This window comes from Syngnathoides biaculeatus, chromosome 2 (assembly GCF_019802595.1).
Source record: "Syngnathoides biaculeatus isolate LvHL_M chromosome 2, ASM1980259v1, whole genome shotgun sequence".
NCBI classification, from domain to species: Eukaryota; Metazoa; Chordata; class Actinopteri; order Syngnathiformes; family Syngnathidae; genus Syngnathoides; species Syngnathoides biaculeatus.
The window spans coordinates 1844653-1859685 of NC_084641.1; the positions used below are offsets into that span (position 1 = coordinate 1844653).

A 15033-nucleotide genomic window follows, 5' to 3' on the forward strand; every position below is an offset into this window, starting at 1 on the left:
TGTATGTCATTCTTATTAAAACACATCTATCTTTGTTTTAATTGTAGTTTGACATTAAACTTCAACCGGGACTGGCAATAAACGGTCTCTAAGCGCCCTTTTTGAAAAGTCATATACTATCAAATCCAAATCGCTGCTTGTTGTGACCCGAGTAGGGTTCACATACATTGCTCGGATCTCGTTTTTGTTTGCAAGTCAAAGCAGCTAAAGGATGCCTTGAACGAGTGAGTTAATCAGTTTGTTTGCAGCACCTCCACTTTTCAGAATGGTAAAGGAACGACGTATGAATAATACTCACTTGTTGAGTGAGTAGCACATACGTGCATGTGCACACCAGCACGTGCAGCTCACCAGCTTTGTCATTGAATGAAAATGTAATACGTCCAAGCTTTTCTCTCTCAGACACTTAAAAGTGATCTTCTGTAATGTGTGCAGCTTTCACTGTGCAAAACAATATTTATTGTGAAGTGTTACGATGCTTCAAGATTTTTTTTATTTTATAGTTTGGGATTGTCAAATTAATTTAACTTGTTTGTTCAGTAAAAACGATCCCCACATAAAATGGCAATGCTAGATAGCAATTTAAAATGACAACATACAAATCCATGTTCACTCTTGATCCACTCATATTTGGGAATGTTTGATGTGAAAACAGATCAAGAAAAGATAATTTCAGTTTACAGTAGTTCTAAGTATTTTAATTGCTGTTTTGGTCAACCCCCCTTTTTCATGAATTTATGGATGTCACTCTTTTTTTTTTTTTTAAGATTCTCTCTGCTATTTGGGGTGCTCTACTGTGTGCTCTCTGTTGCCTTTCATTTTGTGTCTGCGACAGACAATTACAGTGTGTAAAATGTTTGATATGAAAGCAGAACGGAAAGAAAATGAAAGCCAGCAATAGTAATTTGTAGGGTTTGCCTGTAATTTTTTGTGATCTTTAAGTTTCAGCATTTTGATTTGTATGGCAAGAGTTAAGGATTTTCTTCACATCAAACTGATCTAGACTATAGTCTTTAATTTCCAAAGGCCTACTGTTCCCCAGTGAGGAAGTATGGGCACGTCGTTTGGGTGGTCGAGCTTGGAGGGATTCAAACCCAAAATGTCCTTTTCATTCAAAACAACCAAAAATACAAACAAAAAAGGAAAACTTCAGGATTTTTTTGTCCCCTTGAGTACTGAATTCTGTCATTATTTTTGCATCTGAAAGTCTTTTTGTGCTCCAAGTGAGCATTGAAGTGAGAATTCTTAATACAGCTTAATATGATCATTTCAGTGTTCCTTGAATTGCCAATTTTTACTGTGAACTTTGAACAGCGAACTTGGAACGGGCCATTCTAGCGCAATCTGTGCTCCTATAGCTGGCCGCTGTGTCGTGGCAGCGCATACACAATGAATGGGTCCCTTGATGGTGCGCTAAGTGCGGCATGAAAAACCCTTCACAGTTTGGGGGCTATCAAAAAATTATTTTTGGGGAGAAGCAGCTCTTGGTGGGTGACAGTCATTATCGACCTTGAGAGTCGCGAAACCGAGTGAGGATGAAGAGGGGATCATTCGAACATTGTAAATACACCACAGGGCATGTTAAACTTTGACCTACAATTTTGCTTTGCACGTGATGATCTCAACAACAATCAGGCAGAGAACATCAGTGATGTATGCTGATGCAGCTAATATTATTATATTACACGGTTTAAATAGCAAAACCAACAGAATTAAGGATGATACAGACCAAGTCGAAAAGAAAAAGGACATCTAGAAAAGTCAAAACCGAAACCAGTCCAGACCATTTATGTGAGTGGATGTAATAAGCTAAAAACGAATGAAAGCAAACATATGATGCAAATAAGTGACTGTTGGTGTTGCCATTCAACCCTGCTGCTGTTTCTCTCTCCATTATTTCTGTACTGTAGCAGCGTATAGTGTTCCTCACTTCATCTGGTTAAACTTAACTTCTGAAACTCTTTGACATGTGGAACTTTAGAGTGGTAAAAAGCTCTACTTTAACCCCTCATTTGTGCTGTACTTGTTCTTTAATAGAGGAAGGGATACTAGACCTCCTCGTATGTATTTCTTGTCTCAGGAGACGATCGCCAATGTTTCCTTAGGGCCTCTCCATGGGCAGCCATGATGACTTACAGCGTGGCACCATGATGTCACTGCTGTAGCTTGAGCCACAGGTTGATTCTAATACGAATCGAACATGAATTTAACGAAGTATAATGAGCGAGTGCCTTTTCGATTGAACAAATGAATGTGAATTTGCGAGGGTTTCTATTTTCTCATTTTTTGGGGGGTTCCAGTATCACACCGTGAAACAGTGAGAGCTCTGTTGGAACCCTTTCGTCTATGCCACTGTGACCGATGCATAATGCAGCATTTATTTATTTATTTATTTGCTTTTTCTGGGGTGGGGTTGGGGGGGATTACTTTCCCTATACACTCCTCTCTTTCGTTAGCGGCAGAGATGGTTGTGGTGCGGTTTTGGCATGTATGTGTTATTCATGTTCAAACATTGTGGTCATCTCGATCCATATTCATGCTTTTAAAAAGCCAAGCTTTGTGTGGGGAATGATACTATCCACTATCAAATTGCCTCCCTATGGTAACCGCAGACGGGCAGCTTCAGTTACCTCTGCCTTGGCTGCAACTGACGCGCACGCACGCACATACGCGTGCACGTACGCGCGCGCACACACACACACACACCACACACACACACACACACACACACATATATATATTTGGCATCAATTACTTGTGGATTTTTGCTATTTCAGGTCTAGCCCATTCCTTATGTCCTTTAAGTATTGGGGTCCATTCTATGTGCCTGTGTGTATGTCTCTCTCTCTCTCCATCTCTTTCTCTCTCTCTCTCTCTCTCTCTCTCTCTCCCCCCCTCTCTCTCTCTCTCTCTCTCCTCTCCCTCTCTCTGTCTCTCCCTCTCCCTCTCCCTCCAAAATATCTGTGGGTTCAGATCTCGCTGGACTATGTCACTAGCTCACTGTCTTCCAGACTCTTTCGGCACTAGCTCTGGTCCAGGGTCATCATTTCCTCTGGGGTTGTCACTTGTCTGGGCCAAGTGTAGATAGAGTAACACCCAAAGAGAAATGTTCATGTCTTCTTTGTTTCCTTTCTTTCCTCACTCTGCCCTTTAGTTAAGGAAAAAAAATGCCGTGTCCCTCGATCAATTCTGATCATGTATGAGCTACTGTTAAAAACCGTCAGTTTTCAGTTCCCTCGTTGAATAAATGGAAACACAAAGTCTGACTGGTTTGCGGTATGTACTGTACCCTTACTTTCCTGAAACAACTCACTTTGGACCCCCCCCCCCCACTGCATGTTTTACCCACTGAGTTGAAACAACAGTGACACTGTTGAATGCATATGGCTAGCGAGAGTATATGCTGCATTTTGATTAAATGTGAAATATTATCCCAGCACTGGCACACTGTTTATTATGTGTTGAATACACACGTGCACACTTCACTGTCAATGCATCTTGCTATGATCTAAAGCAATTAATTTTTTTAACTGTATTTCATCAAAGTTCTTGAACTTGTGTTTGCAGGACTGGTTGCATGGATTTTTATATATTTTAGAAAAACAAATAAGGAATGAAAATGAAGATTAATTTGGAAAATGATAAATGATCAGCCAAATGCTTTTAACTGCAAGCAAGGATTGTCGATATTGAGCCTTTTGGCGCTGGTTTGACTGCAAATGGATAAAACTGTCATGGTCTATGTTTTGGTTTTTCAAGTTTTTACATGTTTTCCATCTCTTGTGTGTTCCCATTAACCACCTCTCTTGTGTTGACCAATCATCTCCCTCCAGCCACTCGTGTCTTGTCCATGTGTTCCTCGTTGTCTCGTACTCTGCATATTTAGGTCCCTGGTTTCTTTCAGTTCTTGTCAGTCCATTGTTTGTCAGTGTCTGTGCCCCATCATCTTTTGTTTCCAGTTTTAGGTTTAGTTAAGTGTTTCTTTGTGGTTTTGTTTATTATTTGTGGGAGTTTGCCTTTTTTGGGAATTAAATCTAGTTTTTGAGTCTCCTGCCTTGCCTCCCTGCTTCCCTGGACTTGGGTCGTCCCCATTTTTGGCTTGCGTTCTTTGCTTTCAGAAACCCCAACTGAGACAGAAACTCTTTATGAAATAATAGTTTTGAAAAACAAAACTTTTTAGACTGGTCTCAAAATAGACCAACTCACTTTCCACCTCCCCACCCCCAAAAACTCAGCCCAAATATGTGCAGAATAGAGTAAAATGAAATAAGTTTTAAATGGTTTTGAAAACCCTGGTGACAATAGTGTGTACGGTGTGAATGTTATGTTATAATGAGATAAAACATAGTTATATCTTTTATGGCATTTTTAAAAATCACTGTGTGAACAAATAACACACAGAAATAAAATACTTTTCTTAAGCTTTGTTTTCAGGCAATGTTTGAATTACGGTATTGGTGAACTTTCTGCAAAGCACACGAGCCCGGCAGCTATCCAGAGAGCTAGATACAATGTGGACGGCCATGGCGGTATTCCAGTTAAGTGTGCGTATCAGTTGTACTTCTCCAGATGATCTGAGATAATTCTGAACTATACACATCCATTACTGCTGCTGTGAAGTCCATTGATGTCTTTCATCCTAATGGATTCCATCTGACCAATCAGAACACGGACACATGGCTGCAGATAAGCCGAGAAGTCTGAGCTGGAGAAGTTCCGGTAAAGAGCTCGTGATGGACGCCCATCCCGCTCCCCCCACACCTGCAATTCCCACCCCCCCACCCTTCAACTCTGGTATCCCTCTGCTGCTCCTATCAGCAATCAGACGGGTTCATGTCGAGAGCCTGAGGCTGACTGATTTGGAGCCATGCCGGCTGCACATCAGTCAGCACGAAGCGAACGTTGGCCTGCGTGTCAGCTATCTGAGTCCATCTTCTGCCTGACCACAACACCTGCACTTCAGTCCACCAAATAACACGCATTTGAAAACACAGATGAAATCTTTCGTCTGACTGTATCTTGATAATGGCAAACCATATCTCAAACTCACCTGCTTTGTCCCAACAGACCACAAATTTTGCAATTCGATACTTTAATATCAGACGCAGGCCCTTTCTTTGACTTACTTTGTTATTATAACGTATTCGTGAAGACAGCATTTGATCGGTCTCATACGAGATCTGGTAAATCACTAAGTTGAGAAGGTACATCTGCTGTGGTACTCGGTGGATAACTTTTTTTTTTCCCTCTCTCTCTTGCTTTCCATCCTCCTCAAACAAAAAAAAAGAAAGAAAAAATCCTAATGGCGCTGGGAGCAGGAGAATCAGGCAACAGGGTAATTGCACAGCAATTACCATAGCATTCTGCAGCTGAAGGGGGGCTCGAGATATGGTGTTGAGCGTAAAAAGCAGAGACGGGACTCAACTTAGCCAAAACACACAGACACACACATTCAGGTAGAGCTTGGCTCACACAAGTACAATCTGTCTTTATTAAAAAGCTGAAGCTTCACCTCCCTGCTCGTTGTACTCAGTAAAAGAAACTCCCTCTATGTCTACCTGTTAGTGTGTGTGTGCATGTGTGTGTGAGAGTGTGTGTGTGTACCCACACTTCACATACATGTCTTAGTTTCTAATTAATATGTATGGAGGCAGCACAGTGTCTGGAGGAGAAGGACATACGCTACAGCGTGCCATGTTGTGCAGTCCTCTTTCATTTGACAAGAGGCCAAACTTTAAATTACCAAAGTCGTACAATCTTGATTGCATAAAGTCTGCAATACAGTATGTTAGCATGCTCACGACATGCCACTATGTCACGTAGTTTAGGCTGCCCATAGTTCTTTTGTCTCTGAAACGCACTGATTTGATTACATGTAAAACCAACTTAGATCCCCTGGCATTGTCCAAAATATAAATTTGAGAAATGCCATCTTAAAAATAGAAAGATTCATGGAATGTTTTACATTTTGATGCAAGGCCTAACACTGAGATCAGTGATCCAGGTTTATTGTCATGTTGTAATTGTACACCTCTCATCAACATGTTTACCATTCCAACGTCAAGATATTTCCATTGTCCATTTTCCAACCCGCTTATCCTCACAAGTGTTGTGGGAGTGCTGGAAACTATCCCAACTAACATTGGGTGAAAAGCATACTCCACCCAGAACTGGTCACCAGTCAGTTGCAGGGCACATCCCGACACTATCACCGAGCGGTAATCGATCCCATGCAGCCCGCACCTAAGTCAGGCGTGTGTGCTGTACACCATCAGTCACTCACCAAAGTCTAGATATGATATGGTAAAATTATGACTGACAGCTGCAAGCCAATGAGATTTTTTTTCTCTGATAGGCAGCATTTATCTTTGGTATTCAGATCTACAGTCTTTGATGGTTTTCCATTCGCCTGACTTTGGTGCAGGCTGCGCGGGTTCAGTTTTAGGGCGTAAATGTGATTATGAATGCTTTTCTCTCTTTCTCTCTCTCTCTCTCTCTCTCTCTCTCTCTCTCTCTCTCTCTGTGTCTGTGTGTGTGTGTGGTGTGTGTGTGCCCTGCATGCAATTAACAGTCAAGTTTCCTCCCACATTCCAGAAGTCATACATGGTGGGCTAATTGTCAAGACTCTTAATTGCCTCGATTATGAGTCTAAGATTGGTATGTTATGTCCCCGTGGGTGACTGGCTTCAGTTGGAGAAGTTTCCAGCTTATCTGCGACACCAACGAGGACAAGCGCTTTGAAAATGGATTGAGGGATGTATGAGCTCTGCTTCTCATTGTGGAAGTATGTGTTGGGCTTCCTTCTCCTCCCTTTTCCTGTGTGAAGTCAATGTGCTCTCTTCTTGTGAATGGGTGGCACGAACAGTGATTACACCCAGAGTCACACAAATTGATGTCATGACGGTGATCCTTTGGAGGGTTACTGTTTATTGTGTCTCCATGGCGAATTACATTGCTAGTCTTCAAGTCTGCGGTTTGTTCTTTTATTTTCTAAAATGCTAAGGTGTGTGTGCGCGCAGGATCACCCATAAACGACAAAACCTGTTAACAAAGGCTTTAAAAAAAGCTTGACAAATCGGAGCTGAAATTGAATTTCATCGTGTATTAGTCGTTACTTTTGTAGTGTTTTAACCTGGAAAGTTGTCAGCAGTTAAAACTGTCCACAAGGGGGCGTCAGTTGACATAACATTACTGCTTCCACATCAACTCTTTGACTTAGTTGAACATTCCGGGCACACACGTCTGCGAGATGTGATGGAGAAACAGAGGTTAGATGGAGGCCATACTGAAAAGGTGAAAATGTTTTCCCGTGAGCTTTTCATGACTGAACTGCACATCTCTTTGAAAAATCACATCTGAAAGCTCTTAGGTAGGAGCAGGTCTGTGATTTAAAAAATAAATAAATAAATAAATAATGAATATAATTCACGTGGGAATAAAGACGTTGCTTTAGTTGGAGATGGGTCCAGTATGCAGGTGTGTAGTTTGGAGTAAACTGTTTACAACATATTTAGAATGAATACATTGCGCTCTCACATAATGTGTGCATCACAAATTTGCATCTGTAGTCTTTGTTTTGTTATAATCACGGCATATAGAGTACAAGTGCTACTTTCCACTCTTTCAGTGTGATGGTGACCTATATTTCCTCACATTCTGTTGCTACATTATGTTTCAAGTACGGTGTGTGTGTCTTTGTGAACACCAATGTCTGGTTTTCTACAAGAACTCATGTCATACTTTATATTCATGAATGACTACAAGTGGAGAAAACTGAAAATTAGTTTGCTTTTACAGAGACAAATAGGTTCTTGTTCGGCAATTTATTGGTCCAAGAAACTTTCAAAAATACTGCACAAACAATTGTAATGTTATGGTGGTCAGAACCCATCCGCCCTCCTTGGTGTTTGGCAGAAAAGATTCTTCCGGAGGCCACTGAGTTCTTGTTCTTTCTTTGGATGGGAGACAGATGGGTCAACTGAGTTTGTGGTTCTCCTCTGGAAGATGTTGCTTTTAGGTCAAAGTGTTTTTGCCAGAAACACGTTTTCAACAGCTTTTCACTCATCACATCAAGCTGAGCTCTAATAACAATGTTACCAACAAACTGGAACCACAATGCAATGGCAAGCCAAACTGTGATCAGATGTGCATATTATTTTGTTAACCTTGATCTTGTGTTAACAGTGTAGATTATTTGGTTGTGAAGTAATGTTTTTTTTTTTTTTTAAACCCATCTTAGCTTATTTGCCTCCCCATTTTCCGATTATATAATTTTCTAGTTGATCCTGCCACTCTCTCAGCCTAATCGTGTCGCCATACTATTTGCCAGTCTGTTTTTTGAGCTATTTCGGCCTCTCAGCTGAAACGCCAACCTCTTGGTGCTGTGTTAGAGTCACAGAATGGTACTGTTGCTCCAACACTCCATCTTTCAAGGGTATCGTAGCATGGTTGCATCACCTTGTTGATAAAGTTATCATTAACGGCATAAATATTTGCAGTTGTGTGCTGCCTGGTCTTGATGCTTTGTGAAATTATGGCATTGGCGCATACAGTAAGTCATAGTGCATCATCTGGCCCGCAAAGCCGTGACAGGAGCACACTGTAGGAGGTCTGCCGCAGCAGGAGGTGTATACAGTTCAAGGGCGGATGGCATGCATGATAACTTGATAAAAGCAACTGCATGTGTGTATTTAGGAATATGCACCGAGAACTCGACTGGTGTTCTCATCAGCAACAGCCAAGCTCCTCGAGGAAGGCTCTACTTTCCAGACGGGCACAAAGCCAACTTTATCTTAGCCATACCCAAAAAAGCTTCTCTCCTCAACCGCTTCTGACATTTTGGATGAAATGTCACATTCTCTTTTTGACTGATGTGACTCCAGTGACAAATTCCTTCGCTCCGAGACCTAAGTTGGGTTTTACAAGACTCTTCCACTGCAGGCTGAATGTCAAGGTCAATATTTTACTGACTGGTGGTTATTTTATGTTAAGAGGCCAAAGCAAACATCAGCCTCAAGAAGAGTGTAATGATTTATCTAAGAGCAGCGGCGATATGCTCAATTTGACCTGAAATGGGGCTCTGTGGTGTCCATAGGGAGTGGGAGCAATGCTTCGCAGAAGTTTGTATGACAGTTTTTCGGGTGTACAGTATTTTGTAAAAGGTTGTATTTAAATGCTTCCATTGTATTCAGAAGCCTTTTTGGGAATACTCTTTTTGTATTTTCTCCAAAATGTAGCATCTGTGTTGTTTTGTGTTGCATATTTTGGGGACTACGGGAAACTGTAGAATTTTTTTACATACATGTACATGTAAAGAAAGTGAGAAGAACAAATGGGAAACGTTAAACGTTCTCATTGTTGCCGAAAGGTTTACTCTCCCTATCGCTTACATACTGATTAATCAACGTACTTAGCTTGAAGTGTAATGACTGCCATTAACAATCAAGATTTAGTGAAGGGAAGAAGCCGTTTTTTGCCAGTGACTCCTGCTCCTTTCCGTCTTTTGCCAAACCCACGATGGCTCCATTAAAGCTTGCCGCTTGCCCTCCAGAGAGCGGAGAACTCCAAAGCCTCAAGTCTAATTGGATTCATTTGTACAATAGCTGTGGAGATTTCAAAATTATCTATCTATGTACCCATGACTGGAATGTGGCTTCCCATTTGTTTTTGTTTTGTTTTGTTTTTCTGAGGGGCGCAGGGTGATTTTTTTTTTTTTTTTTTTTTTTTCTCCCCTTTTGGTCTCAAGTGCTTTTCTTGATTTTATTCAATTCTCATCTTACGGGTATCATACAAATTGTTCTGCTAACCTCAAAGTCCATTCTGAAACAAACAAAGGGGGGAAAATGGTTTAAATCTGGTATTAATGAGTCCCTACCTGAAAGGTGCTTTGTGTGTCTAAAGACAAAATTCGACATTCAGCATGGATTGACTTTTTGTTTTCCCAGTGGAATAAGTAAGATTCGGCTCAGTCTTTGCCAGGTCTGGAGTGCTTTTCTTCCCTCCTTTTCAGCACTTTGTTGCTTTCGATTCTCATCTTATATTGCAAGCCTTTTTGTTGTTAAAACTTGTATTGTTATCTGGGTCCATTTGGATTTGAAATGAAAAAAAAAAGCAGGAGATATGACTTCTGATTTTAGCAATGTTTTCAATAATATCTAATATTGTGCTACATAATCCTCTCCAAGGTCTAAGAAAATCATCCTCACTAGCACACAATTTACTTGTTACACAGTTATTGGGTGGAACTGCTATTCTTTGACCTGCTAGAACTAAACACAAAAATCACAATGCATCACTATATTAAAGACAGGGATAGTATTTAATGGGTTGGTACATGTGCAGAGGCCAGTATTTTTCAGAAAGGAAACTAATAAGGCTAGCCTCTATTTTATTTTACGTTATAAAAGATGTACTGTATATTTTTAAGTTGGGTTTGACGGTTGAATAACAAACAGAGCTCTCAAACCAGAGCCCTTGTATCACCCAACAACGCAATACAGTTACAATCAACCGTAGCAGAAACTTAACTGATTCCAATCTGGCCGTCCTCTACTAAAGTATGCTTCGCTGCATTTGCATGTAAATCAGTGAAAAAAAAAAACTGCAATAATGAAACCATTGCTGGATATTTAAAGAGCTCACTTTGCTTTCGCTGACCTCCTTTTGCCAGATCGAGAACCTGTTGGAGCAGTTAAAGGACAAGGACAAACAGCTGACTGGGTTGAAGGATCGGGTGCAAGGTCTTCAAACTGATTCTAGCAACACAGACACAGCCCTTGCCACGCTGGAGGAGGCCCTCTCCGAGAAGGTACAGTACGAGGAAATGCTCAAATATTATTTCATAATACACAAAGCTGACCATTGATGCTATAAAAATACGGTATGAGTGTGCACATTGTCTTAGCTGAACAGTGGATAAATAAAAACCGCAATATATCAGCAATAATGCCAAAACCGACTTGTCTGATAATGTCTAGTCACAAAATCAAACCATTAAACAATCACTTGGATTTTAATAGTGTGGAAATCTTTACTCAACAAGGTCCACAGATTTTTAAGGAATCCGGTAAGACTCACTGTTATAAATTATGGACACATACCTCCTATTTTATGGCCAATGGACCACATGAGAAGATGTGAGAAAACTGAAAGTGGAAGCAGGAGAGTGTTTAAGCAGCACTGACTCAGGATTTAACCCTATGTAGAACCTTGGGGGGAATATTTTTGTCGCACAATCTATCTTGATGAGCTTTTAAATACATAACATATGAGTGCAATAAACCACTTATCGTGCAGAATCCTCACGTCTCCAAAATCACAATTTTTTTTAGGAAGTAAAAAAAAAAAAAAGATACTATTGATCTGCCGTTGTCAAATTCTGGGTCATTCAAGTTTCTATCGTTCTTAATAATGCTATCATACACCACTGAACGACAACACCAACACACCACCCCAAAATCATGCTCCAGCATGAATTTGATGAGCTAAAAAATTTGCACATTTATGATGCCAGCACAGACACATCGCCGCCACGGGATGTGCGTTTATAGCAGTCCCAACCAAGAAAACGATTGTGGAAACATCATCTTCCCAACCTCTTTTTCAAAGGTCTTAAAGCCATGTGTGACAGTGAATAAAATGATGAGGGCTGGCGAATCCATATAATAGGTAGAAATGAATCTACATGCAAACTTACCTTTGGGGCTGACCAGTTCCTGTTGCGTGACAACTATCCATTTTTACCGAAACAAGCTGAGTCAAATGTTTCGAACCTAACTATTTTCACACTTTGTTTTACAAACATCTTCCAGATGTTTAATCTTGTCGTGACAAAATTTCGGACGTTGAGTGAGGAAGAGATGGCCTTTTCTGACCCTTCTCAGAAAGTTCAAGTCTCCAAGATTTGTCCTCAACCTATTTCCAATGCTTTAAATTTATTAACAATGTGTACAAATAACCGACAATGTGGAGACGGACCAGTATTAACAGTTTGTGCAAAGAATGTTTCGCCGACCATATTTGGGAATCCGAGGTTTGCGTCCGACAGCAGCTATTTTCTTTCTGTGTTAGCCCATCTGTTTCCCCCCCAAACCCGCTTCTGACGCAGGCTCCTTAAAGTGCAATTCATCTGAAGAGCATTAGCAAGCCTTTTTCTACTTTGCGGTCAGCAATGGCTGTGTAATGTGTTTACAAGAGTGAGCATGTGTATTGCTAATCACAAACCTGCGAGCCACACTCCTGTGGATCTTAAAACTGAGGTTTTGTGTCCATACCAAGCCTGGAGATGTTGAGACTGTCCAACTGTGTCCCCCATTGTGTGTATCTCACGTTGCGCTTGCACATCTCACATTCATCCTCTGGGGCATTTTTTCTTTTATCACATCCTGTTCTCCATTCCAAAACATCAAGTATCTTTGCGACAGTTCATTATATGAGGAAAACTGTCTCCTTTCTCTCGTGCGCCTTCAAAGCTGCTATTCACGCATTCCTCTGCCAGCTCTCGTTACAGGGCGTACATGTCCACTCTACCCAAGGTTTTAAAGCTGCCAATCGTGCGGCAATGCAATGTCATAAAGGCCCAATTCTGAGTTGCGTTACGTGCCCAAATAAACACCCGAATAAACACCTTGATAATCGTTTCAGTCCGCACACTTACTAAACATACCTTGTCTGCACTACCACCCGTGCTGCGGACGTGGTTTCGGGCCAAATGCCCAAAGTCGCGCTGCTGTGATTAGAGAACAGAGAGAATTATGATCTAAACATTCCAACTCGGTTTATCAGGAGTCAGTGTGGAGTTGTAAGGAAGCGATCTCCAGTGCTGTATAATCCATTTTCAATAAATCTGTCTCGATACTCTGTCTTGTTCTGATCTCTCTCTCTCTGTCCCGGGTATTATTTACGGTGGTCTTATTTAAGACTTCTATTTATGAGTTTGGCTGCCCTTTGCAAATCATGCTGTTGAGCCTATTCAGTAAGAGGCTATGATTCATTAATGATAGTACGGAGACGAATGGTCACCCAAGATGGACAATCCTTTGCGTTTTGGAAGTAAAATGATTGATAGCTTTAATGGGAATAAGCACACAAGTAGATCATATCTTATAAGGTCTTTACCAGATTCAGATCTCATGCCTCTCAATTTTCCCCCACTTCTCAGGAGCGAGTTATTGAGAACCTTCGGGAACAGAAGGAGCGGGCGGACAGGGTTCAACTGGAGGAGTTGGAGCGACTGTGGAAGGACAACCAAGAATTGAAGGACAAGCTCACAGCCCTCCAACCTCCGAAACTGTCCCCCGGCCAGCCTCCTATCCTGGGCCCAAACCAAAGCCTGAGGCCCGATGGAGAGGTCTGTATGGGCTGAGTGTGGGGAGGAGGAGGGTTCAAAATGTGGAAAAGTGAGCGTGTGTGTGTGTTCAAAAAATGCTTATGCCAAACGGCACCCGAGAGGAGCAATTGAAACAAATGATCTTGGGCTAGATAACATTATAAAGGTCCAATGTCAGTGCTGTATAATTTGGGTTTTTTGTTCTATTCATTTTTTGCTACAATATGAAGCCCAAATAATCCAAAACCAATAGAACAAATGAGTGAAACGACCTGCTTGGTGATTCAGGCACTGCGCACCCCAAAGTTTGTGAGTGCAATATACAGTGCTGTCAAAAAGTATCAACCCACTTCTCATAGTCTATTTGTGCATAGTTTCCCCCGTTTATTGTTTAAGATCATCAAACAAATATCAATATCCGACGAGGATAACCCAAGTAAATGTAAAATGCTTTTTATAAGAGGTGATTTTATTGATTCGGGGAAAAAAATAATATTGAAAGCTACCTGGCCCCGTGTGAATAAAGCAATGGCCCTCTTGTGAAGTTATGAAATAACTGTGCCTAACTTTTTTTTTTGTTCATTTTCACTGAGCACACCCAAGCCCGATTACCTCCAGACCTGTTCAATCACAAAATTTCTTTGGCAGACTAGCGAGGACACCCTTCACGTGGTTATGCAACATTGCAGGACTAGAACCCCATAAAACAGGTTATTCTGAGACGCAACGTTCCACGTGCACTCATTTGGCTTGGCTTGTTTTAACTTCTGACCATGCCCTGACAAGCAGCTTTACATTGACCATCTTTGTGTCGAATGCCTGCAAACTATCCAAACTTAAATCATCTTGTCACCAAATGTTTGTTTGTCTCGGCACCACAGTGTTCACAATGTTAACAACACTGCAGAAACTACTGAATCCAAATATTCCTTACATCAAAAATGCGTTTTTAATTTCGCTCTGTTACCTCCCTGTCATCCCTCCCATCCACAACATTAGCAACTCTCCATCGATGGGGCGTCCTGCACCAGATATATCTCAAAAGGGATAAGAGGATGATATTAAAAGAAAGTGATTTATGGGGAAATAATAATCCCTCCATCCCTTATTGGGTGCCAAGTAAGAGTATTTTTTTCCTCCCTTTTCCCTCACTCACCAGTACATAGACTGCCATCCGGACAGAATTTATGCGACTTTTCTTTTATAGTCGTAGAAATCATACACACATCTCATTCCTGTAAAATGATATCGTGTTGAGTGTTGGGCCACAAAAAAGGGACGGCACCTCGGCAACTCTTTGGAGCCAGCAGATTTACGGTCTGACAGAAATGTTGCCATAATTGGATTATTTAGTGTCGTGGGCAGCAACAAGACCTGTTTTGTAAACTTGCAAATTTTTCAGAAGAGCTGAGGATGTTTCTGTTTTTGTGAGCATGTCAGTGTTCTTCAATGTCGATGAGCACGACAAAATTTCGCACTTGTACGTACGTAAGCATGTACAGTATGAATGTGGTTTTAGGATGAAGTACAATGTGACAAAATATTTTTGTGACATATATCTTTTTAAAAAGGTGAATGACGTGCTTTCGTGCTTTGTGGCCACAAACATTCACACTATTCATTCTAGATGTACATAAATGAGCCCATACCAACACAACACAATGCAATTTGCTGATTTCAACAAGGAGGGAAATCATGAAACCCCT

General features: G+C 41.1%; 1 protein-coding gene across 14 annotated transcripts in view; it reads left to right on the forward strand.

Moving 5' to 3' along the window:
- The window catches only part of LOC133496551 (ERC protein 2-like), a 145738-nt gene that overhangs the window by 31473 nt on the left and 99232 nt on the right, over nucleotides 1-15033 (forward strand). For all 14 annotated transcript variants that reach the window (XR_009793815.1, XM_061812382.1, XM_061812313.1 and 11 more), the window contains 2 exons: nucleotides 10670-10807; nucleotides 13160-13348. Coding sequence is in view for 13 of the 14 variants with exons in the window: in XM_061812382.1 (XP_061668366.1) it covers nucleotides 10670-10807; nucleotides 13160-13348 (327 nt within the window). In the remaining variant the exon portion in view is untranslated. The remainder of the gene's footprint in view (nucleotides 1-10669; nucleotides 10808-13159; nucleotides 13349-15033) is intronic.